The sequence below is a fragment of the Nerophis ophidion genome, linkage group LG18 (genome assembly GCF_033978795.1).
Source record: "Nerophis ophidion isolate RoL-2023_Sa linkage group LG18, RoL_Noph_v1.0, whole genome shotgun sequence".
Classification (NCBI taxonomy): domain Eukaryota; kingdom Metazoa; phylum Chordata; class Actinopteri; order Syngnathiformes; family Syngnathidae; genus Nerophis; species Nerophis ophidion.
Window position 1 is genome coordinate 27,495,816 of NC_084628.1, and position 23,530 is coordinate 27,519,345.

At 39.8% G+C, this 23,530-nt stretch overlaps 1 protein-coding gene across 2 annotated transcripts in view; it reads right to left on the reverse strand.

Moving 5' to 3' along the window:
- rcbtb2 (regulator of chromosome condensation (RCC1) and BTB (POZ) domain containing protein 2) overlaps positions 1 to 16,075 on the reverse strand; it is a 51,815-nt gene extending 35,740 nt beyond the window's left edge. For both annotated transcript variants that reach the window (XM_061877883.1, XM_061877884.1), the window contains exons 1-2: positions 15,898 to 16,075; positions 4,963 to 5,100 (exon numbers count right to left, since the gene is read on the reverse strand). In XM_061877883.1, coding sequence (XP_061733867.1) covers positions 4,963 to 5,088 — 126 coding nt within the window. In that variant the 5' untranslated portion in view covers positions 5,089 to 5,100; positions 15,898 to 16,075. The remainder of the gene's footprint in view (positions 1 to 4,962; positions 5,101 to 15,897) is intronic.
- Positions 16,076 to 23,530: the final 7,455 nt, after the last annotated feature.

Here is a 23,530-nt window from a genome sequence, read left to right on the forward strand (position 1 = left end):
CTTCGGGGTCGCGGGGGGCGCTGGAGCCTATCGCAGCTAAAATCGGGCAGAAAGCGGGGTAAACCCTGGACAAGTCGCCACATCATTGCAGGACCTAAAGTTTTACCTGGTCAAAATCTCCCCAATACTTTGTGCTGCAGTTTTTCTTGTCAAACTTTTTTCACCAAGTACCACCATAATGACCAACTTTACAATACAGTAGCGTAACAGGCCTAAGTAGTCAATAAAAACAAGGCAGAGGTTTCCTTTTAAGTATATTTAATCGTTTTGGCCACAGTAACATTACACACACTTTGAACAGTTTGAGAATCACTGATCTATTTTAATTTTCCTGAAGGAACTCTCGTGAAGAAATCAATAAAGTACTATCCATCTATCTACTAATCTTGAGGTTATAAACGTTTTATTACACCTTGTCAAATTATCTCCAAACTAGTCTCATTCACTGGTTTTCTGCAGGTATCAACCAACCTAATTTAATGCTTTTTAATGCAACTTAAAACAGTTTCAATGCCAGTGATGTCCTCCTACCATACTTGCCAACCCTCCCGGATTTTACGGGAGACTCACAAAATTCAGCGCATCTCCCGACAACAACCCGGGACAATTTTCTACTGAAAATCTCTCGAAATTCCTGCGGACCTGAGTGAGGACAGCCTGTTTTTACGTCCGCTTTCACACAATTTAAACAACGTGTCTGCCCAATGACGTTATAACTGTAGAATGATCAAGGGCGAGTTCTTGTTTTCTTATGTGGGTTTATTGTTGGGCAGGTTCATTAACGTCCTCCCATCGCGGTAACAACACACAACAACAGCAGTCACGTTTTCGTCTACCGTAAAGCACTTCGTCTGCCGTAAACAGCAATGTTGGACACAGTGTGTTGTCAAGCTTATGAGATGTGATGCAAGTGTAAGCCTCTGTGACACTATTGTTCTTTCTTTTTTTCTTATAAATGTCTAATGATAATGTCAATGAGGGATTTTTAATTACTGCTATGCTGAAATTATAACTAATATTGATACTGTTGTTGATCATTTTCATTTTTGTTTCACTACTTTTGGTTTGTTCTGTGTCTGGTTTGTGTCTCATCAATTGCTCTGTTTATTGCAGTTCTAAATGCTGCTGGGTCATGTTTGGTTTTGGAATTGGATTGCATTGTTCTGGTATTGCTGTGTATTGTTTTGTTGGATTGATTAAAAAATAATAATAATAAAATAAAATAAAATGTTTAAAATCGATTTAAAAAAAAATGAGAATCGATTCTGAATCGCACAACGTGAGAATTGCGATTCGTATTCGAATTGATTTTTTCCCACACCCCTATCGATCCATCCATTTCCTACCGCTTATTCCCTTTTGGGGTCGCGGTGGGCACTGGCACCTATCTCAGCTACAATCGGGCGGAAGGCGGGGTACACCCTGGACAAGTCGCCGCTTCATCGCAGGGCCAATACAGACGGACGGACAACATTCACACTCACATTCACACACTAGGGCCAATTTAGTGTTGCCAATCAACCTATCCCCAGGTGCATGTCTTTGGACGTGGGAGGAAGCCGGAGTACCCAGAGGGGACCCACGCATTCACGGGGAGGACATGCAAAGTCCACACAGAAAGATCCCGAGCCTGGGATTGAACCCAGGACTGCAGGACCTTCGTATTGTGAGGCAGACGCACTAACCCCTCTGCCGTGAAGCCCCAATATATATATATATATATATATATATATATATATATATATATATATATATATATATATATATATATAATAAAATAAATATGTATATATAGCTAGAATTCACTGAAAGTCAAGTATTTCTTTATATATATATGTGTATATATATATGTGTATATATATGTGTGTATATATATATATATATATATATATACAAACCCCGTTTCCACATGAGTTGGAAAAAAGTGTTAGATGTAAATATAAACGGAATACAATGATTTGCAAATCCTTTTCAACCCATATTCAGTTGAATGCACTATAAAGACAAGATATTTGATGTTCAAACTCATAAACTCAATTTTTTTTTGCAAATAATAATTAACTTAGAATTTCATGGCTGCAACACGTGCCAAAGTAGTTGGGAAAGGGTATGTTCACCACTGTTTTACATCATCTTTTCTTTTAACAACACTCAATAAACGTTTGGGAACAGAGGAAACTAATTGTTGAAGATTTGAAAGTGGAATTCTTTCCCATTATATAGAGCTTCAGTCTTTCAACAGTCCGGGGTCCCCGCTGTCGTATTTTGTCTACGATAATTTTTATGTCAACGTTTGATAGTTTGTATGTTATTAATGTGTAATTAACATGTAATGACCGTGTTAATATAAAACGCAGTGAAAGAGTGGCCGTGCGCAACCCGAGGGTCCCTGGTTCAATCCCCACCTAGTACCAACCTCGTCACGTCTGTTGTGTCTTGAGCAAGACACTTCATCCTTGCTCCTGATGGGTGCTGGGTAGCGCCTTGCATGGCAGCTCCCTCCATCAGTGTGTGAATGGGAAAATGTGGAAGTAGTGTCAAAGCGCTTTGAGTACCTTGTAGGTAGAAAAGCGCTATACAAGTACAACCCATTTATCATTTATTAATCATTTATCAACGATAATAAAATAAAAACTATAATAGGAAAAAGAATTACAGCAAAAACAAATGGGGCAAGTTTTGGGAGATTTTGTCATAGTTGGAGGGCGGATATGTATAATAACACTTTATTAACATGTTACCATAAATATTAAATATTGATAACATAAAATTACAATAGTTAGACAAAAAATGTTTTCAGCACAAACGTTTGGGACTAGTTTGGGGAGGTTTTGACAAGTTGGGGGGCTGGTTATGAATGATAACATGTTAATTACAGGGTAATATTAAAACTGTAAAAAGTTAAAATCATAACTATAATAGTTAGTCAAAGATGTTTGCAGCACCAATGTTTGGGACTAGTTTGGAGAGATTTTAACAGTTGGAGGGTTGGCTCTGAATAATAACACATTAATTGCATGGTAATAACATAAAACTAAAAAGGTTAAAAACATTGATGAAAATAGTGACACAAAAATGTTTGTAGCACATAAGTGTTGGACTCGTTTGGGGATATTTTGACAGGTTGGAGGGTTAATTATGAATAATAACACATTACTTAAAAAGTAATGAAATAAAAATTACAAAAGGCTAAAAACAAAACTGACAAATTGTGTTTGCAGGACAAGCATAACACAAAAGTTTGGGACTAGTTTGGGGAGTTATTGACAAGATGGGAGACTGGTTATGAATAATAACATAAAAACTATAAAGGTTAAAATCATATCTATGATAATAGTTACACAAAAATGTTAGTAGCACAAATCTTTGGGACTCGTTTGGGGCGGTTTTGACAAGTTGGCGAGCTGGTTATGAATAATTACACATTAATTACATCGTAAAAACATCAAAATTAAAAACGGCTAAAAACAAAACTGTGTTTGCAGGACAAGCATAGCACAAAAGTTTGGGACTAGATTGGGGAGTGTTTGACAACATGGGGAACTGGTTATGAATAATAACATAAAAACTATAATAGTTGGACAACGATTGGGAAAAGGTGGGGGGGCAACTTCACAAAGTTATCATAGTGCAGTAGTTTATTTAAATTAGTTAAGTTTGAAAAAAGGTTTCTTAACCTTTTAACCTCAAATCAAAAGTAAATAAAATTAAATGGAAAAAAAAATACAGCATCACCAATTTAGTCATATTTTTTGTGCTCAAAAAACTTTTCTACGATTTTGGCTCTAGACTTCTTCTGTTTGTTTGATATTGTCATCACTGCCACAGGGGGGTGCTGGAGCCTATTTCAGCTGCATTCGGGCAGAAGGAGGGGTACATCCTGGACAAGTCGCCACCTCATCGCGGGGCCAACACAGATAGACCGACAACTAGGACTGCAATTGCCCTCCAGTAAGATCACTCTTAATTTCTATCCTATTCAATAATCACAGTGCTAAAATAAATTAAAGTAAACAAAAGTTAATGAAATAAATACAAATAAAATATAATTAAAACATGTGAATTCTAGCTGAATTTAATAATAAGTATTTTTAAATCCTTCCATCCATCCATTTTCTACCGCTTGTCCCTTTTGGGGTCGCTGGAGCCTATCTCAGCTGCATTCGGGCGGAAAGCGGGGTACACCCTGGACAAGTCGCCACCTCATCGCAGGGCCAGAAAAGAGTAATAACTTTTGATTAATCAAGATTCATCCAAATTTAAAAGTGAGAGGGAGATTATTATTTTTAAAACTGTAATGATTTGACAGCACTAATTAATATGTATAAATATAATGCATATTTTACAATTTCTTTTTTGGCTACTTTTTAAACGGAATATCATAAACAATATATGTAATGTAATTCAACAACCAAAGTCTCCATACTGTATATATTTAAAATAAATGAAAAGCGTGTGAGCTCGCAGTCACCGGCGGCCGCTCCTCAGCCTTCTATATAAATATGTTTTGTCATTTTGCGGTCTCTCTGTTAAATATATGTTTTTACATAAACTGTAAATAAAATGAAAGTGTAAATGAACACACAGCTTCACCACTTTAGTCATAATTTTTGCGCTCAAAAAACTTTTCTATGACTTTAGCTCCAGACTTCTTGTGTGTTTGATCATGTCATTACTGCCACAAGTAGTGGTCAAGTGTATTACAAGTGAGTACCGCTGCGGCCTATAAGAAACTGAAGTTTTGGCGGCCCTCTAGGGAATGCTGGTGGCCCTGCAATGGCTAAGCAACACTGTTGTAAACAATACAGTTTGTTCTGAAAAGTGAGGCGTGCGCAGGATAAAAATGGAGCTGGTGGTGGAATTAGGCCTATACGGCTAAAGATAGTGCCATCCCATCTGCTTATCCCCGTGCCTGGATCAAGACTCGCAGCATTTTCTCTGACACAAGTCGGGGATCGTTACCTCATCGCTAACAGTGACGTAGAGGGCTTCGTTGGCGCCGCTTCCTAAAACACAAGCCTGCCGGATGAGGCCGAGTTCCTGGGGCGGGAGGAGGGCAAACACTGGCCACTTCCCGACGTCCAGCATGCCACTCGCTCTCTGAAAGAAAAACAAAGGTTTGCTGAATCTGGACTGCGTGCTGCTTTAACATGGAGTCTGTCCATCATCGTCATGGCAAAAAAGTGTCAAATATTGACCAGCATCACCTTTGTTTCGACTTTTGTTGTCTTTGAATTGTGCCTGAAAATTATTTTACTCATAGTACCACCAAATATTTGTTTGAACATTTATTATCACAAAAATGTACATCTTCAATGTACAGTAGGGTGTCCACATTTTTAGCTGCCATTTTCATATTTTTCATTTTCAAAATGTTTTAAGATTTTTTTTTAACCTTTCGGGATCCCCTCAAATTTGGTCTTAGGGACCCAGAAAGGTCTCAGTCATAAAAATGTAGAAAAACAGATCGTATATTACTTTTTTTTCCTCAAATGCTTAGCTGTCTAGATCAACTTCAGATCTAAGGTTTTTATAAAGTTTTTACTATGTTTTATGTTTTATGCCCTATTTGTCAAAGAAACCCCCTTTTTTTATGATATAAACAAAAAATTTGCAAAATTTTCCCCCAAAAATATCGAAATGGATCATTTGATGTGAAGTGATGGGAACCTTAAATAATTCATAACAACATTGATTTTGATTCATTATTATTTTTTGTTCAAAAATATCCTTAAAGCAAAAATATTGATAAAAATTACCCATAAAAGTGTTAAAAAGTGGCTTTTGAGCAATCAAAGCTGCTCACACAGTCACTAAGGTGGGCACTATGTTTGACACATCAACTTAATGTGTATTATATTTATCCAGGAGAGCATTTGTGTTGTAAATTGTGAGGTGTGTCTGTTAAAATCATGGTTGTTTTTACAAATGATGACAGAAGTGAACAAGAGCATGTATTGTCTTTGTGTGATGATGTAAATGAGGCGTGGTTGTATTGTATATTAAGTATGCGTCCATGAAAGGGCATCTTATGACTTTTCGTAATTTGATTACATGCTATAGTATAATTTTACAGTCATAATTTTATTGCATGATTTTTGTATCCCGGATAGGTTGATTGGCAACACTAAATTGGCCCTAATGTGTGAATGTGAGTGTGAATGTTGTCTGACTATCCGTGTTGGCCCTGCGATGAGGTGGCGACTTGTCCAGGGTGTACTCCACCATCAGTCCGAATGCAGCTGAGATAGGCTCCAGCTACCCCCTGCGACCCTGAACGGGACAAGCGGTAGGAAATGGATGGATGGGGCTGCAGATGGAAATTAGCTATTTAGCTATAATCTGGTACAGAACATATCTGTCTTTGAGCTTAATGTTTCTGTGCATTGTCCCTTACAAATAGAGACTAAACTAAAAATAAGTCATGCATAATTGTTTTACTTTCAATGCTTAAATCTCTAGATCAACTTAAGATCTGTCCACAGATTATGTTTTTATTCAATGTTTTATGCTTTGTGTTTGTTTGTTTGTTGGTTTAATGCCCTTTTTGTCATAGAAAAATGTTTTTTTCTAATGGCAAACACACTAAATCTGCAATACTTTTCCCCAAAAAATATTTAAAAATGGAATGTTCGATGCGATGAAATTTGAGCCTTAATAGGTCAATATTTCACAACAACACTAATTTTGATTCATTATTTTTTGGGGGTAATGACAGTTTAAAAAATAAAATCCCACTAAAGTTCTCAGGGATCCAACAGGACCCCCCACTCATGAAAGTGATAAAATAAGTTGTTATTTATGCTATTTTTTTGTTTGTTATGTCTTTTTGTCATAGAAAACTTGGCAAACGCACAAAATATGCAATATTTTTTCCTTAAAGTATTTCAAATTTGAATATTTGGTGTTAAGTAATTGCAGCCTTGAATTTGTCAATAATTCATAACAACATTGATTTTGATTCATTATTATTTTTTGAGCAATGACAGTTTTAAAAAAAAAAAAAACAATCCCACTGAAGTTATTATGGTTCCAAAATGGCCTTTTTCATAAAAGTCTTAAAAATAAGTCATACATTTTCCATCCATCCATTTTTTTACCGCTTGTCCCTTTCTTGGGATCGCGGGGGGTGCTGGAGCCTATTTCAGCTGCATTCGGGCGGAAGGAGGGGTACATCCTGGACAAGTCGCCACCTCATCGCGGGGCCAACACAGATAGACCGACAACTAGGACTGCAACAACTAATCGATTAAAATAGATTATAAAAATAGTTGGCGATTAATTTAGTCATCGATTCGTTGGATGTATGCAATGCATACATTCCCTAAACCTTTATTTATAAACTGCAACATTTACAAACAGCTGAGAAACAAAATCAAAATAAGTACAAAAACAGTACAAAACAGCGCCAGGGCGGCGCCGAGGCTACGTCTCATGAGGTGGCAGTGAGCCGGCCAATGATGTGTCCTGTGCAGCTCACGTGACCACACCGTACCCTTTGCCTGGAAACATTCGAAAAATGGCAGAGGAAAACAGGAGCAATAGTTCAGCGGAGAAACATCTTGAAGTTAATGCTTTAATGGAGAAAAGTGTACGACCTAAGTCGTCCAAAGTGTCGGAACACTTGACTTTAAAGACTTCAAAGAAGACCGTTTCCTGCAAAATGTGCAGCATGGGCATCGCGTGGCACGAAAGGAAAACATTGCTTCGGGAGCACCTGAAGCGGAGCCATGGGTGTAAGGAAGAACTCACGGTACATTACTTTAAGTCCAGAGTCCGGATAAATTGATCCATTGTGTCCGGAAAAATTTTTTAAGGCAGCATTGCAGCAACTGTTGTGTATTAACTTTCAGAGTGTTAGGAACGTGTTGGAGAGTCGACGACTTCATTTTCTGTGTTGTTATGAGTGGCAACAGGCATTCATGGGTTAAGCACGCCATCTCTTTTTTGTGAGTAACGTTAACGTTATCCCTTTCTTGCAACGCGGAGCTGATAATGTGTCTCCGGCACATTTGACTCCGTTTTGAGAGCGAAAACGCACGGTTAACAATTTGGAAATAAACATAACAGACAGAAATATCTCAGGTTGGTTTCATAATGGATCGATGTACCCGGGCCCCAAAAAGCCATATAAATCTATTTAGACTTGAGTGATGCTTTAGTATAGCTAAATGTTATGAAGGTGCTGGAATAATTCATGCTATTATTCAGAGGTAGCCTAAAATTAATCCTTTATTATTCACAACAGAAACGTGTACAATATCTGACCCAGTTCTTATCTGATGAGTTACATTTATGTGTTATTATTGGTGTATTCTGCAACTCCAAAGTCCATTTATTTAATTTAGCTGTTTTTTTAATGTGGTGGCATATTTTCCTTTTATGTCAGAAATAATTAATTAAATCAACTGGGTGTGTATTGAGTTACATGTAAATGATGCTACTATGTACGTTCATAATATGGTTTCTCTCATTTCAGAAAGAAACAAGCTAGCATTAGAGCAGGGGTAGGGAACCTATGGCTCTAGAGCCAGATGTGGCTCTCTTGATGACTGCATCTGGCTCACAGATAAATCTTAGCTGACATTGCTTAACACGATAATTATGAATAATTCCGCTGGAATTCACAGTGCTAAAAATAACGTTAAAAATATAAAACATTCTCATGCATTTAAATCCATCCATCCTTTTCCTACCGCACCTGTTCAAGAAGTCGCATTAATGGTAAGTATTTTATGTCCTGACGGGGGGGGGGGCGCGCAGCTTTCTGCGGGGTCGTTCTCCCAGGAAGGCAGACGGACTACTCGGGACATGGCATTTAGGTAAAAACATGACTTAATTTAAACAAAAAACATACAAAAAAAAAATCGCTCACAGCGGAGGCATAACTTGGGCTAAAACTTACATGGCATGGCATGAAGCACGAAACTATGGCAAGGCATGAAACAAGTCAGCACAGAACAAGAAAAGATCACATTGACGCCAGGGCGACTGACTGGCAAAGACAAGCTTAAATACTGCCTCTGATTAGTGCTCGGGAAGCAGGTGAGCAGGCATTTTGTCCACCAGAGACAGGTGGACAAAATGAGTAACCAAGGAAACCAGACAAGGGAGTGGAAAAAAACAGGAACTTAAAGAGTCCAAAAGACAAAGAGCACATGGCCAAACAAAAATATGATCAACAGACATGAGATTTGATTTATTATTGGTTAGCTTCAGAATAACAATGTTATTAAAAAGAATAAGAAACTTATTATAATCAAAAAATGTTGGTCTTACTTAAAAATGCACGCATTTTCAGTGTTAAAAAATATGATATGGCTCTCACGGAAATACATTTTGAAATATTTGGCTTTCATGGCTCTCTCGGCCAAAAAGGTTCCCGACCCCTGCATTAGAGACTTGGTACAAAGGAGGGTCTGCACACCACGGCAAGCGGCTGCATTGACTGATGCTACCTGAATATGTTGCTAACTGACATGAGGCCACTATCAATGGTGGAGGATGAAAGTTTTAGACAAATGATTCACGTCCTCAACCCTGGTTATACTCTTATCTCGAGGAACCATTTTACCAAATTGATGGAGAGGAAGTACGAGCGGACATTCCAAGCAGTACAGACTGACATAAAAGTCACCCAAAGCAAATTGCTCTCACTACTGATGTGTGGACAAGTGTAGCCACCTTGGCAATACATGCCACTACATTGGAGACGAATGGAACATGAAGTCAATCTGCCTTACTACCATGCCACTAGAGGAAAGACATTCAGCATCCAATATTGCAGAATGGTTGGAATAGGTGGTAGACAGGTTTGAAATTCCCCTAAGCAAAATTATTGCTATTGTGCATGACAATGGTACACTTTATTAAAAAAAAAAAAAAAAAAAACATTTTTGTATCACTTGCCTTGTTTTATTTTGCAAGTCGAGAGGACATGGTGCCAGAACAATTTCCATTGTGGATCATTAAAGTTTGTCTAAGTCTAAGTATGCTGTTTTTTAAAATAAAGTATTGGAAAGGATAGAAATTTATTTTTTCTCTTTTATCCAATTATTAATCGATTAATCAAAGTAATAATCTACAGATTAATCGATCATCAAATTAATCGTTAGTTGCAGCCCTACAGACAACATTCACACTCACATTTACACACGAGGGCCAATTTAATGTTGCCAATCAACCTATCCCAAGGTGAAGTGATGTGAATTATATTTATATAGCGCTTTTCTCGAGTGTCTTAAAGCACTTTACATAGTGAAACCCAATATTTAAGGTCCATTTAAACCACTGTGCGATCAAACCAAGGACCTTGTATTGTGAGGCACATTTACTAACCCCTTGACCAGCATGCTGCAAAGTAATTTTATTTATTTAATTTCAACCATTAAACCTCTAGATCAACATCAGATCTATATATCAATTATACGTTTTTAGAATTGTTTTAAGTTTGTGTTTGTTTGTGTAATGCCCTTAAGTTTTTTTATGTCAAACACACAAAAGTGTTTTGATGTCAAACACACAAAATCTGCAATATTTTTCTTTAAAAAAATTCCCAATAAGATGTAATTTGGAGCTTTAAAAATGTCAATAATTCATAACAACATTGATTTTGATTCACTATTTTGGAGCAATGACAGTATTAAAGAAAAAAACAGCCTGTAAAGGGTTCCCCACACATTCATTTATTTAAGGAATTACGGCCGCCACAAAAAAAAAAAAAAAAAATATATATATATATATATATATATATATATTTTTTTTCGGCTTTTGACTCGCCCGACCGCTCATAAAAGCAATGGGACTCTGTCTGTGAATGGAGCTTCCATCCATCCATCCATCATCTTCCGCTTATCCGAGGTCGGGTCGCGGGGGCAGCAGCCTAAGCAGGGAAGCCCAGACTTCCCTATCTCCAGCCACTTCGTCTAGCTCTTCCCGGGGGATCCCGAGGCGTTCCCAGGCCAGCCGGGAGACATAGTCTTTCCAACGTGTCCTGGGTCTTCCCCGTGGCCTCCTACCAGCTGGACGTGCCCTAAACACATCCCTAGGGAGGCGTTCGGGTGGCATCCTGACCAGATGCCCGAACCACCTCATTTGGCTCCTCTCGATGTGGAGGAGCAGCGGCTTTACGTTGAGCTCCTCCCGGATGGCAGAGCTTCTCACCCTATCTCTAAGGGAGAGCCCCGCCACCCGGCGGAGGAAACTCATTTCGGCCGCTTGTACCCGTGATCTTATCCTTTCGGTCATGACCCAAAGCTCATGACCATAGGTGAGGATGGGAACGTAGATCGACCGGTAAATTGAGAGCTTTGCCTTCCGGCTCAGCTCCTTCTTCACCACAACGGATCGATACAACGTCCGCATTACTGAAGACGCCGCACCGATCCGCCTGTCGATCTCACGATCCACTCTTCCCCCACTCGTGAACAAGACTCCTAGGTACTTGAACTCCTCCACTTGGGGCAGGGTCTCCTCCCCAACCCGGAGATGGCACTCCACCCTTTTCCGGGCGAGAACCATGGACTCGGACTTGGAGGTGCTGATTCTCATTCCGGTCGCTTCACACTCGGCTGCGAACCGATCCAGTGAGAGCTGAAGATCCCGGCCAGATGAAGCCATCAGGACTACATCATCTGCAAAAAGCAGAGACCTAATCCCGTGGCCACCAAACCGGAACCCCTCAACGCCTTGACTGCGCCTAGAAATTCTGTCCATAAAAGTTATGAACAGAATCGGTGACAAAGGACAGCCTTGGCGGAGTCCAACCTTCACTGGAAACGTGTCCGACTTACTGCCAGCAATGCGGACCAAGCTCTGACACTGATCATACAGGGAGCGGACTGCCACAATAAGACATTCCGATACCCCATACTCTCTGAGCACTCCCCACAGGACTTCCCGAGGGACACGGTCGAATGCCTTCTCCAAGTCCACAAAGCACATGTAGACTGGTTGGGCAAACTCCCATGCACCCTCAAGAACCCTGCCGAGAGTATAGAGCTGGTCCACAGTTCCACGACCAGGACGAAAACCACACTGTTCCTCCTGAATCCGAGGTTCGACTATCCGGCGAAGCCTCCTCTCCAGTACACCTGAATAAACCTTACCGGGAAGGCTGAGGAGTGTGATCCCACGATAGTTGGAACACACCCTCCGGTCCCCCTTCTTAAAGAGAGGGACCACCACCCCGGTCTGCCAATCCAGAGGTACCGCCCCCGATGTCCACGCGATGCTGCAGAGTCTTGTCAACCAAGACAGCCCCACAGCATCCAGAGCCTTAAGGAACTCCGGGCGGATCTCATCCACCCCCGGGGCCTTGCCGCCGAGGAGCTTTTTAACTACCTCAGCGACCTCAGCCCCAGAAATAGGAGAGTCCACTACAGATTCCCCAGGCACCGCTTCCTCAAAGAAAGACGTGTTGGTGGGATTGAGGAGGTCTTTGAAGTATTCCCTCCACCGATCCACAACATCCGCAGTCGAAGTCAGCAAAACACCATCCGCACCATACACGGTGTTGATAGTGCACTGCTTCCCCTTCCTGAGGCGCCGTATGGTGGTCCAGAATCGCTTCGAAGCCGTCCGGAAGTCGTTTTCCATGGCTTCCCCGAACTCTTCCCATGTCCGAGTTTTTGCCTCCGCGACCGCTAAAGCTGCACACCGCTTGGCCCGTCGGTACCGGTCCACTGCCTCCGGAGTCCTATGAGCCAAAAGAACCCGATAGGACTCCTTCTTCAGCTTGACGGCATCCCTCACTGCTGGTGTCCACCAACGGGTTCTGGGATTACCGCCACGACAGGCACCAACTACCTTGCGAATGGAGCTTGTAGTTACATATTATATAAATATGTAAATATTATATAAATATGTACACAAAGTGTTGTAATTATATTCCAACTCTGCGTTCTTCTTGGTCATCGCCGCCGCCGCCGTTTTAATGGTGTTTTAGTGAGATTGTAAAGACATACCTCGATGTCGGAGGGCTGCGGTGAACACGCCAGTGTCTCAGAGAGAAGCCGAGGAGCCAAGCTTACAGCTGCCTTTTTTGACAGCTACTGCAGGAAAACGAATAATCCACTGATGTCTCCGGTAAGATATATATCACAATTTTCTCATCCAAAAACATGCTGGTTGATGTAGAGAAATATGTTCGCTTGGCCGCTCTGTGTTAAAGCTTCACAACAAACAAAGACAGCTGCAATCCACCGCTTTCCACCAACAGCATTGTTCTTTATAGTCTCCATTATTAATTGAACAAATTGCAAAAGATTCAGCAACACAGATGTCCAAATTACTGTGTAATTGGGCGATGAAAAGAGACGACTTTTAGTCGTAACTGGTGCTGAGGTAGTATGTCCTCTCCAACCCGAAACGTCACAAACACACGTCATCATGCGCGTCATCATTCCGCGACGTTTTCAACAAGAAACTCCGCAGGAAATTTAAAATTGTAATTTAGTAAACTAAACCGGCCGTATTGACATGTGTTGCAATGTTAATATTTCATCAATGATGTATAAACTATCAGACTGCGTGGGTTTCAGTAGGCCTTTAAGTCGGGGTCCACGTTAAAGGCCTACTGAAACCCACTACTACCCACCACGCAGTCTGATAGTTTATACATCAATGATGAAATATTCACATTGGAACACATGCCAATACGGCCTTTTTAGTTTACTAAATTGCAATTTTAAATTTCCCGGGAGTTTCTTGTTGAAAACGCTGTGTAATGATGACGTGCACGCGTGACGTCACGGACTGTAAGGAAATATTAGCGCTGCACATACACACAGCTAAAAGTCGTCTGCTTTAACCGCATAATTACACAGAATTTTTAACATCTGTGTTGCTGAATCTTTTGCAATTTGTTCAATTAATAATGGAGAAGTCAAAGTAGAAAGATGGAGTTGGGAAGCTTTAGCCTTTAGCCACGCAAACACACGGTGATTCCTTGTTTAAAATACCCGGAGGTGAAGCTTTACTATGGATCAGAGCGGTCAAGCGAACATGGATCCCAACCAAATGTCAACCGGCAGTTTTCGGTGAGAAAATTGTGGTAAAAAGTCGCCACTTACAGGAGATCAGCTGAGCTTGTGCCGTCCATACAGCTGCCGTCGACTTCCATCAGACACTGGCCTCAAGACACCCGTGGACACACCCTTCCGACTATTAGGTGCTATTAAAGGCCTACTTAAATGAGATGTTCTTATTTAAACAGGGAAAGCAGGTCCATTCTATGTGTCATACTTGATCATTTTGCGATATTGCCATATTTTTGCTGAAAGGATTTAGTAGAGAACATCTACGATAAAGTTCGTAACTTTCGGTGCTAAGAGAAATGCCTTGCCTCTACCGAAAGTCGCAGACGATGACGTCACATGTTTGATGGCTCCTCACATATTCACATTGTTTTTAATGTGAGCCTCCAACAAAAAGTGCTATTCGGACCGAGAAAACAACAATTTCCCCATTAATTTGAGCGAGGATGAAAGACTTGTGTTTGAGGATATTGATAGCGACGGACTACAAAAAAAAAGTTAAAAAAAATAACGCGATTGAAATTGGGACGGATTCCGATGTTTTTAGACACATTTACTAGGATAATTCTTCGAAATCCCTTATCTTTCTATTGTGTTGCTAGTGTTTTAGTGAGTTTAATATTACCTGATAGTTGGAAAGGTGTTTCCACGGGTGTCCTGACGCACAGTGTCTCAGGGGAGTCGACGGCAGCTTTATGGACGGCACAAGCTCAGCTTTTCTCCGGTAAGAAGCGACTTTTTAACCACAATTTTTTCACCGAAACCTGCTGGTTGACATGTGGTCGGGATCCATGTTCCCATGATCGCTCTCATCCATAGGAAAGTTTCCCCTCCAGTAATTTTAAACAAGGAATCACCGTGTGTTTGTGTGGCTAAAGGCTAAAGCTTCCCAACTCCATCGTTCTACTGTGACTTCTCCAATATTAATTGAACAAATTGCAAAAGATTCAGCAACACGGATGTCCAAAACACTGTATAATTATGCCGTTAAAGCAGACGACATTTAGCTGTGTGTGTGCGCAGCGCTCATACTTCCTAAAAACCTGTGACGTCTTGCGTACACGTCATCATTACACAAAGTTTTCAAGACGAAACTCCCGGGAAATTTAAAGGCCATATTGGCATGGGTTGCAATGTTAATATTTCATCATTGATATATAAACTATCAGACTGCGTGGTGGGTAGTAGTGGGTTTCAGTAGGCCTTTAAAAACAATGTGAGGATGTGAGGAACCCTCAAAGGGTGACGTCATCATCTGTGACTTCCGGTAAAGACAGGGCTTTTGTATTAGCGACCAAAAGTTGCAAACTTTATTGTCGATGTTCTCCACTAAATCCTTTCAGCAAAAATATGGCAATATCGCGAAATGATCAAGTATGACATATAGAATGGACCTGATATCCCTGTTTAAATAAGAAAATCTCATTTCAGTAGGCCTTTAATCAATACATGGAATGCAGATGAGATAGGCTCCAGCACCGCCCGCGACCCCGAAAGGGACAAGCGGAAGAAAATGGATGGATGGATAGAAGAAATGCATATAAAATGACGTGCGTGAGACAAATGGCCCCCGGGCCGCACTTTGGATACAAATTACGTCATTAACGTAAATGTTTCTCAGACTACGAGTGGTTTTAGATTATAATATTTAGAATATAACAGCACTTGACTTATCAAAGCGCTTAAAGTTGGTGGTATTACCTCGGAGAGTTTGTGAAGCAGACACTTTGTGCAAACACATTAATTAGCGTGAGCCTTGCTGTTTATTTCCAAGTGCTAAGCTAACAGCTAATAGCACCCAACTCAAGTGTTTGTATGCTAATTAGCATTAAGCGCTAACGCCGGTGGGTCACACGCTTACCTTGCTGTTTGACACAAAACAGTATTTTGTCTTCGTCCTCCAGTGGGCTGCAGGGCAGTAAAGTCAATGTTTGGCAGGTCAAGTCGGATTTATCGTCACAACATGTTAGCATCGGCGGCTACTCGTCGTTAGCTAGCTGCTTGTTTTAGCAGCAGTACACTTCCTGCTCCCAGGTGGTGCTGCATTCAAAGACATAACGGGTTTGGAGAAACTTTTTGATGCAATTAAAAATCACAAACTAGACAATAATATTTCAATAAAAGTGCGCTTCTTTTATTTCTTTAAATAACACAGTAAACAGAAATATGTATTTTCTTCTGATCATAAACACATTACTCGTTTTTCTTTACGGAAGACAAAGATTCCTATTTCTTTTGAACTACACATTGAACTCCTTCCTCACTGTTTGTTTTTGTTTCATTAAATGCACTTCTTAAAACATCCAGCGGAGGGCACTACAAACAGTCTCACAATGAGTCCAAATAACAGGGCGACGCTTTTTACTTTTTTACATCAAAATCAAACGAATATCGTCCACTTTGATGTATTTCTTATATATGTGCAATACACAACTATGATTTTCAACAACAATTATGATAGTATGAATAATTATTGTGCCCTATTATTCCAATTATTATTGTTATTACTTATTATTACCTTATTATTACTATTACCTTATTATATACTTATTATTTAGAAGACCTGTGTGACAGAACCATTTCTGCAACCCTTCTTATTTGAAGTACTATTCGATCAAATCTAATTATTCATGTGTATAAGGCACATGCAATATCCTACATTCTTTATATATTTGCTGACGACAACTATTTTTTCTGTATAATTTCTCTCACAAACTTCTCTTTCTGTCAGCCTCCGGGCTGTACACGTGTTCTTGTGTACTTACCTTACTAATTTTAATGGCTACACGTGTTCTGTGCACTTACAACTTTTGCTAGGTAAACTACACACATGCTCCTGTGTACTTACTATGTTTACTGGGGACACAAATGTGTTCCAGTGCACTTACTACTTTTGTTTGGTACACTTACACGTGCTCCTGTGTACTTGCTATGTTTACTGGGGACACATGTGTTCCAGTGTACTTACTACTTTTGCTTGGTACACTTACACATTCTCCTGTGTACTTGCTATGTTTACTGGGGACACATGTGTTCCAGTTTACTTACTACTTTTGCTAGGTAGACTACACACATGCTCCTGTGTACTTACTATGTTTACTAGGGACACAAATATGTTCCAGTGTACTTACTACTTTTGCCGGGTACACTTACACATGCTCCTGTGTACTTACTATGTTTACTGAGGACACAAATGTGTTCCAGTGTACTTACTACTTTTGCTAGGTAAACTACACATGTGCTCCTGTTTACTTACTATGTTTACTGGGGACACAAATGTGTTCCAGTGTACTTCCTACTTTTGCTAGGTACACTACACATGTGCTCCTGTGTACTTACTATGTTTACTGGCGACACATGTGTTCCAGTATACTTACTACTTTTGCTTGGTACACTTACACGTGCTCCTGTGTACTTACTATGTTTACTGGGGACACATGTGCTCCAGTGCACTTACTAATTTTGCTAGGTAAACTATACACAAGCTCCTGTGTACTTGCTATGTTTACTGGGGACACATGTGTTCCAGTGCACTTACTACTTTTGCTAGGTAAACTACACACATGCCCCTGTGTACTTACTATCTTTACTGTTTTACGGTTTGGCGGTTGGGAGAGTGGCCGTGCCAGCAACCTGAGGGTTCCTGGTTCAATCCCCACCTAGTACCAACCTCGTCACGCCTGTTGTGTCCTTGAGCAAGACACTTCACCCTTGCTCCTGATGGTTCGTGCTTAGCGCCTTGCATGGCAGCTCCCTCCATCAGTGTGTGAATGTGTGTGTGAATGTGGAAGTAATGTCAAAGCGCTTTGAGTACCTTGAAGGTAGAAAAGCGCTATACAAGTACAACCCATTTACCATTTACTGGGGACACAAATGTGTTCCAGTATACTTACAACTTTGGCTTGGTACACTTACACATGCTCCTGTGTACTTACTATGTTTACTGGGGAAACAAATGTATTCCAGTGCACTTACTACTTTTGCTAGGTAAACTACACACATGCTCCTGTATACTTGCTATGTTTACTGGGGACACATGTGTTCCAGTGCACTTACTACTTTTGCTAGGTAAACTATACACAAGCTCCTGTGTACTTGCTATGTTTACTGGGGACACATGTGTTCCAGTGTACTTACTACTTTTGCTGGGTAAACTACACATGTGCTCCTGTGTACTTACTATGTTTACTGGGGACACATGTGTTCCAGTGCACTTACTACTTTTGCTAGGTAAACTATACACAAGCTCCTGTGTACTTGCTATGTTTAGTGGGGACACATGTGTTCCAGTGTACTTACTACTTTTGCTGGGTAAACTACACATGTGCTCCTGTGTACTTACTATGTTTACTGGGTAAACATGTGTTCCAGTTTACTTACTACTTTTGCTAGGTACACTTACACGTGCTCCTGTTTACTTACTATGTTTACTGGGGACACAAATGTGTTCCAGTGTACTTACTACTTTTGGTAGGTAAACTACACATGTGCTCCTGTGTACTTACTATGTTTACTGGGGAAAGAAATGTGTTCCAGTGTACTTCCTACTTATGCTAAGTACACTACACATGTGCTCCTGTGTACTTACTATGTTTACTGGGGACACATGTGTTCCAGTGTACTTACTACTTTTGCTAGGTAAACTACACACATGCTCCTGTGTACTTACTATGTTTACTGGGGGACACAAATGAGTTCCAGTCTACTTACTACTTTTGCTTGGTACACTTACACATGCTCCTGTGTACTTACTATGTTTACTGGGGACACAAATGTGTTCCAGTGCACTTATTACTTTTACTAGGTAAACTACACACATGCTCCTGTGTACTTACAATGTTTACTGGGGACACATGTGCTCCAGTGCACTTACTAATTTTGCTAGGTAAACTATACACAAGCTCCTGTGTACTTGCTATGTTTACTGGGGACACATGTGTTCCAGTGCACTTATTACTTTTGCTAGGTAAACTATACACAAGCTCCTGTGTACTTGCTATGTTTACTGGGAACACATGTGTTCCAGTGTACTTACTACTTTTGCTAGGTAAACTACACATGTGCTCCTGTGTACTTACTATGTTTACTTGGTAAATATGTGTTCCAGTTTACTTACTACTTTTGCTAGGTGGACTACATACATGCTCCTGTGTATTTACTATCTTTACTAGAGACACAAATATGTTTCAGTGTACTTACTACTTTTGCCTGGTACACTTACACATGCTCCTGTGTACTTACTATGTTTACTGGGGACACAAATGTGTTCCAGTGCACTTACTACTTTTGCTTGGTAAACTTACACGTGCTCCTGTGTACTTGCTGTTTACTGGGGACACATGTGTTCCAGTGCACTTAGTACTTTTGCTAGGTAAACTATACACAAGCTCCTGTGTACTTACTATGTTTACTGGGGACACATGTGTTCCAGTGTACTTACTACTTTTGCGAGGTAAACTACACATGTAATCCTGTGTACTTACTATGTTTACTGGGTAAGCATGTGTTCCAGTTTATTTACTACTTTTGCTAGGTAGACTACACACATGCACCTGTGTACTTACCATTATTAATAGGGACACAAATGTGTTCCAGTGTACTTACTACTTTTGCTTGGTACACTTACACATGCTCCTGTTTACTTACTATGTTTACTGAGGACACAAATGTGTTCCAGTGTACTTACTACTTTTGCTAGGTAAACTACACATGTGCTCCTGTTTACTTACTATGTTTACTGGGGACACAAATGTGTTCCAGTGTACTTACTACTTTTGCTAGGTAAACGACACATGTGCCCCTGTGTACTTACTATGTTTACTAGGTAAACATGTGTTCCAGTTTATTTACTACTTTTGCTAGGTAGACTACACACATGCACCTGTGTACTTACTATGATTAATAGGGACACAAATGTGTTCCAGTGTACTTCCTACTTTTGCTAGGTACACTACACATGTGTTCCTGTGTACTTACTATGTTTACTGGGGACACATGTGTTCCAGTGTACTTACTACTTTTGCTAGGTAAACTACACACATGCTCCTGTGTACTTACTATGTTTACTGGGGACACAAATGTGTTCCAGTATACTTACTACTTTTGCTTGGTACACTTACACGTGCTCCTGTGTACTTACTATGTTTACTGGGGACACAAATGTGTTCCAGTTTACTTACTATTTTTGCTAGGTAAACTACACACATGCTCCTGTGTACTTACTATGTTTACTGGGGACACATGTGTTCCAGTGCACTTACTAATTTTGCTAGGTAAACTATACACAAGGTCCTGTGTAATTACTATGTTTACTGGGGACACATGTGTTCCAGTGTACTTACTACTTTTGCTAGGTAAACTACACACATGCTCCGGTTTACTTACTATGTTTACTGGGGACACATGTGTTCCAGTGCACTTAGTACTTTTGCTAAGTAAACTATACAGAAGCTCCTGTGTACTTACTATGTTTACTGGGGACACAAATGTGTTCCAGTGCACTTACTACTTTTGCTTGGTAAACTGTGTACTTGCTATGTTTACTGGGGACACATGTGTTCCAGTGCACTTAGTACTTTTGCTAGGTAAACTACACACGTGCTCCTGTGTTCTTACTATGTTTACTGTGCACACAAATGTGTTCCATTGTACTTACTACTTTTTGCTTGGTACACTTACACGTGCTCCTGTGTACTTGCTATGTTTACTGGGGACAAATGTGTTCCAGTACACTTACAACTTTTGCTAGGTAAACTACACACATGCTCCTGTGTTCTTACTATGTTTACTAGGGACACAAATGTGTTCCAGTGCACTTACAACTTTTGCTAGGTAAACTACACACATGCTCCTGTGTTCTTACTATGTTTACTAGGGACACAAATGTGTTCCAGTGCACTTACTACTTTTGCTTGGTACACTTACACACTCTCCTGTGTACTTACTATGTTTATTGGGGACACGAATGTGTTCCAGTGTACTTACTGCTTTTGCTAGGTACACTACACATGTGTTCCTGTGTACTTACTATGTTTACTGGGGACACATGTGTTCAGTGTACTTACTACTTTTGCTAGGTACACTACACACATGCTCCTGTATACTTACTATGTTTACTGGGAACACATGTCTTCCAGTGCACTTACTACTTTTGCTAAGTAAACTATACAGAAGCTCCTGTGTATTTACTGTGTTTACTGGGGACACGAATGTGTTCCAGTGTACTTACTACTTTTGCTAGGTAAACTATATACGTGCTCCTGTGTACTTACTCTGTTTACTGGGCACACGTGTTCCAGTGTACTTACTACTTTTGCTAGGTAAACTACACATGTGCTCCTGTGTACTTACTATGTTTACTGAGGACACATGTGTTCCAGTGCACTTACTACTTTTGCTTGGTACACTTACACGTGCTCCTGTGTACTTGCTATGTTTACTGGGGACAAATGTGTTCCAGTGCACTTACTAATTTTGCTAGAAAAACTACATAAGCTCCTGTATACTTACTATGTTTACTGGGGACACATGTGTTTCAGTGCACTTACTACTTTTGCTAGGTAAACTACACACGTGCTCCTGTGTACCTACTATGTTTACTGGGGACACATGTGTTCCAGTGTAGTTACTACTTCTGCTAGGTACACTACACACATGCCCCTGTGTACTTACTATGTTTACTGGAGACACATGTGTTCCAATGTACTTACTACTTTTGCTAGGTAAACTACACATGTGCTCATGTGTACTTACTTTGTTTACTGGGGACACATGTGTTCCAGTGCACTTACTACTTTTGCTAGGCAAACTGTACACACGCTCCTGTGTACTTACTATGTTTACTGGGGACACATGTGTTTCAGTGTACTTACTACTTTTGCTACGTAAACTACACACATGCTTCCGTGTACTTACTATGTTTACTGGGGACACATGTGTTCAAGTGCCCTTACTACTTTTGCTTCGTACACTTACACATGCTCCTGTGTACTTAATATATTTACTTGGGACACATATGTTCCAGTGTACTTACTACTTTTGCTAGGTACACTACACACATGCCCCTGTGTCTTTACTATGTTTACTGGGGACACATGTGCTCCAGCGTACTTACTTGTTTTGCTAGGTAAACTACACACATGCTCCCGTGTACTTACTATGCTTACTGGGGACACATGTGTTCCAGTGCACTTACTACTTTTGCTTGGTACACTTACACATGCTCCTGTGTACTTAATATGTTTACTTGGTACACATATGTTCCAGTGTACTTACTACTTTTGCTAGGTACACTACACACATGCCCCTGCGTCTTTACTATGTTTACTGGGGACACATGTGCTCCAGCGTACTTACTTCTTTTGCTAGGTAAACTACACTCATGCTCCTGTGTACTTACTATGTTTACTGGGCACACAAATGTGTCCCAGTGTACTTTCTACTTTTGCTTGGTACACTTACACATGCTCCTGTGTACTTGCTATGTTTACTGGGGACAAATGTGTTCCAGTGCACCTACTACTTTTGCTAAGTAAACTATACACAAGCTTCCGTGTACTTACTATGTTTACTGGGGACACATGTGTTCCAGTGTACGTACTACTTTTGCTAGGTAAACTACACACTTGCTCACGTGTACTTACTATGTTTACTGGGGACACATGTGTTCCAGTGCACTTACTACTTTTGCTAGGTAAACTACACACGTGCTCCTGTGTACTTAATATGTTTACTTGGGACACATATGTTCCAGTGTATTTACTACTTTTGCTAGGTACACTACACACATGCCCCTGTGTCTTTACTATGTTTACTGAGGACACATGTGCTCCAGCGTACTTACTTCTTTTGCTAGGTAAACTACACACATGCTCCTGTGTACTTACTATGTTTACTGGGGGCACATTTGTTCCAGCACTTACTACTTTTGCTAGGTAATCATAATTATGATATATAAAATCAAAATTATTAATGGGATGAAAAAAATCTATATTATGATATGAATAAAACTCGAAATTATGACATAAAAAGTAAAACAAATATGGGATAGGCAAGTGATAATTATCAAACAAAAAGACAAAATAAGAAAGTCAAAATTGTGAGATAAAAATATAATTATGTGATAAAAAATAATTTTGAGAAAGAAAAATCGAAATTATAAGATAAAAAGTAAAAAATATGGGATTAAAAATCATAATTATGAGATATAAAGTCAAAAGTATGAATGCAATGAGAACATCGAAACTATGAGATTAAAAAAGCAAAATAATAAGATAAAGAGTTTTAATTATGTGAGAAGAAAGTCAAAAATATTAAATAGAAATTCATAAATATGTTATTAAATCGAAATTATGGGATGAAAAAAAATGGAAATTCCAAAATAGATAAAAAAAAATCATAATTATGGGATACAAAATCGAAATTAAGAATGCATAAGAAAAATCGAAATTATGAGATTAAAAAAATCATAATTATGAGATAACAAAGTCATAATT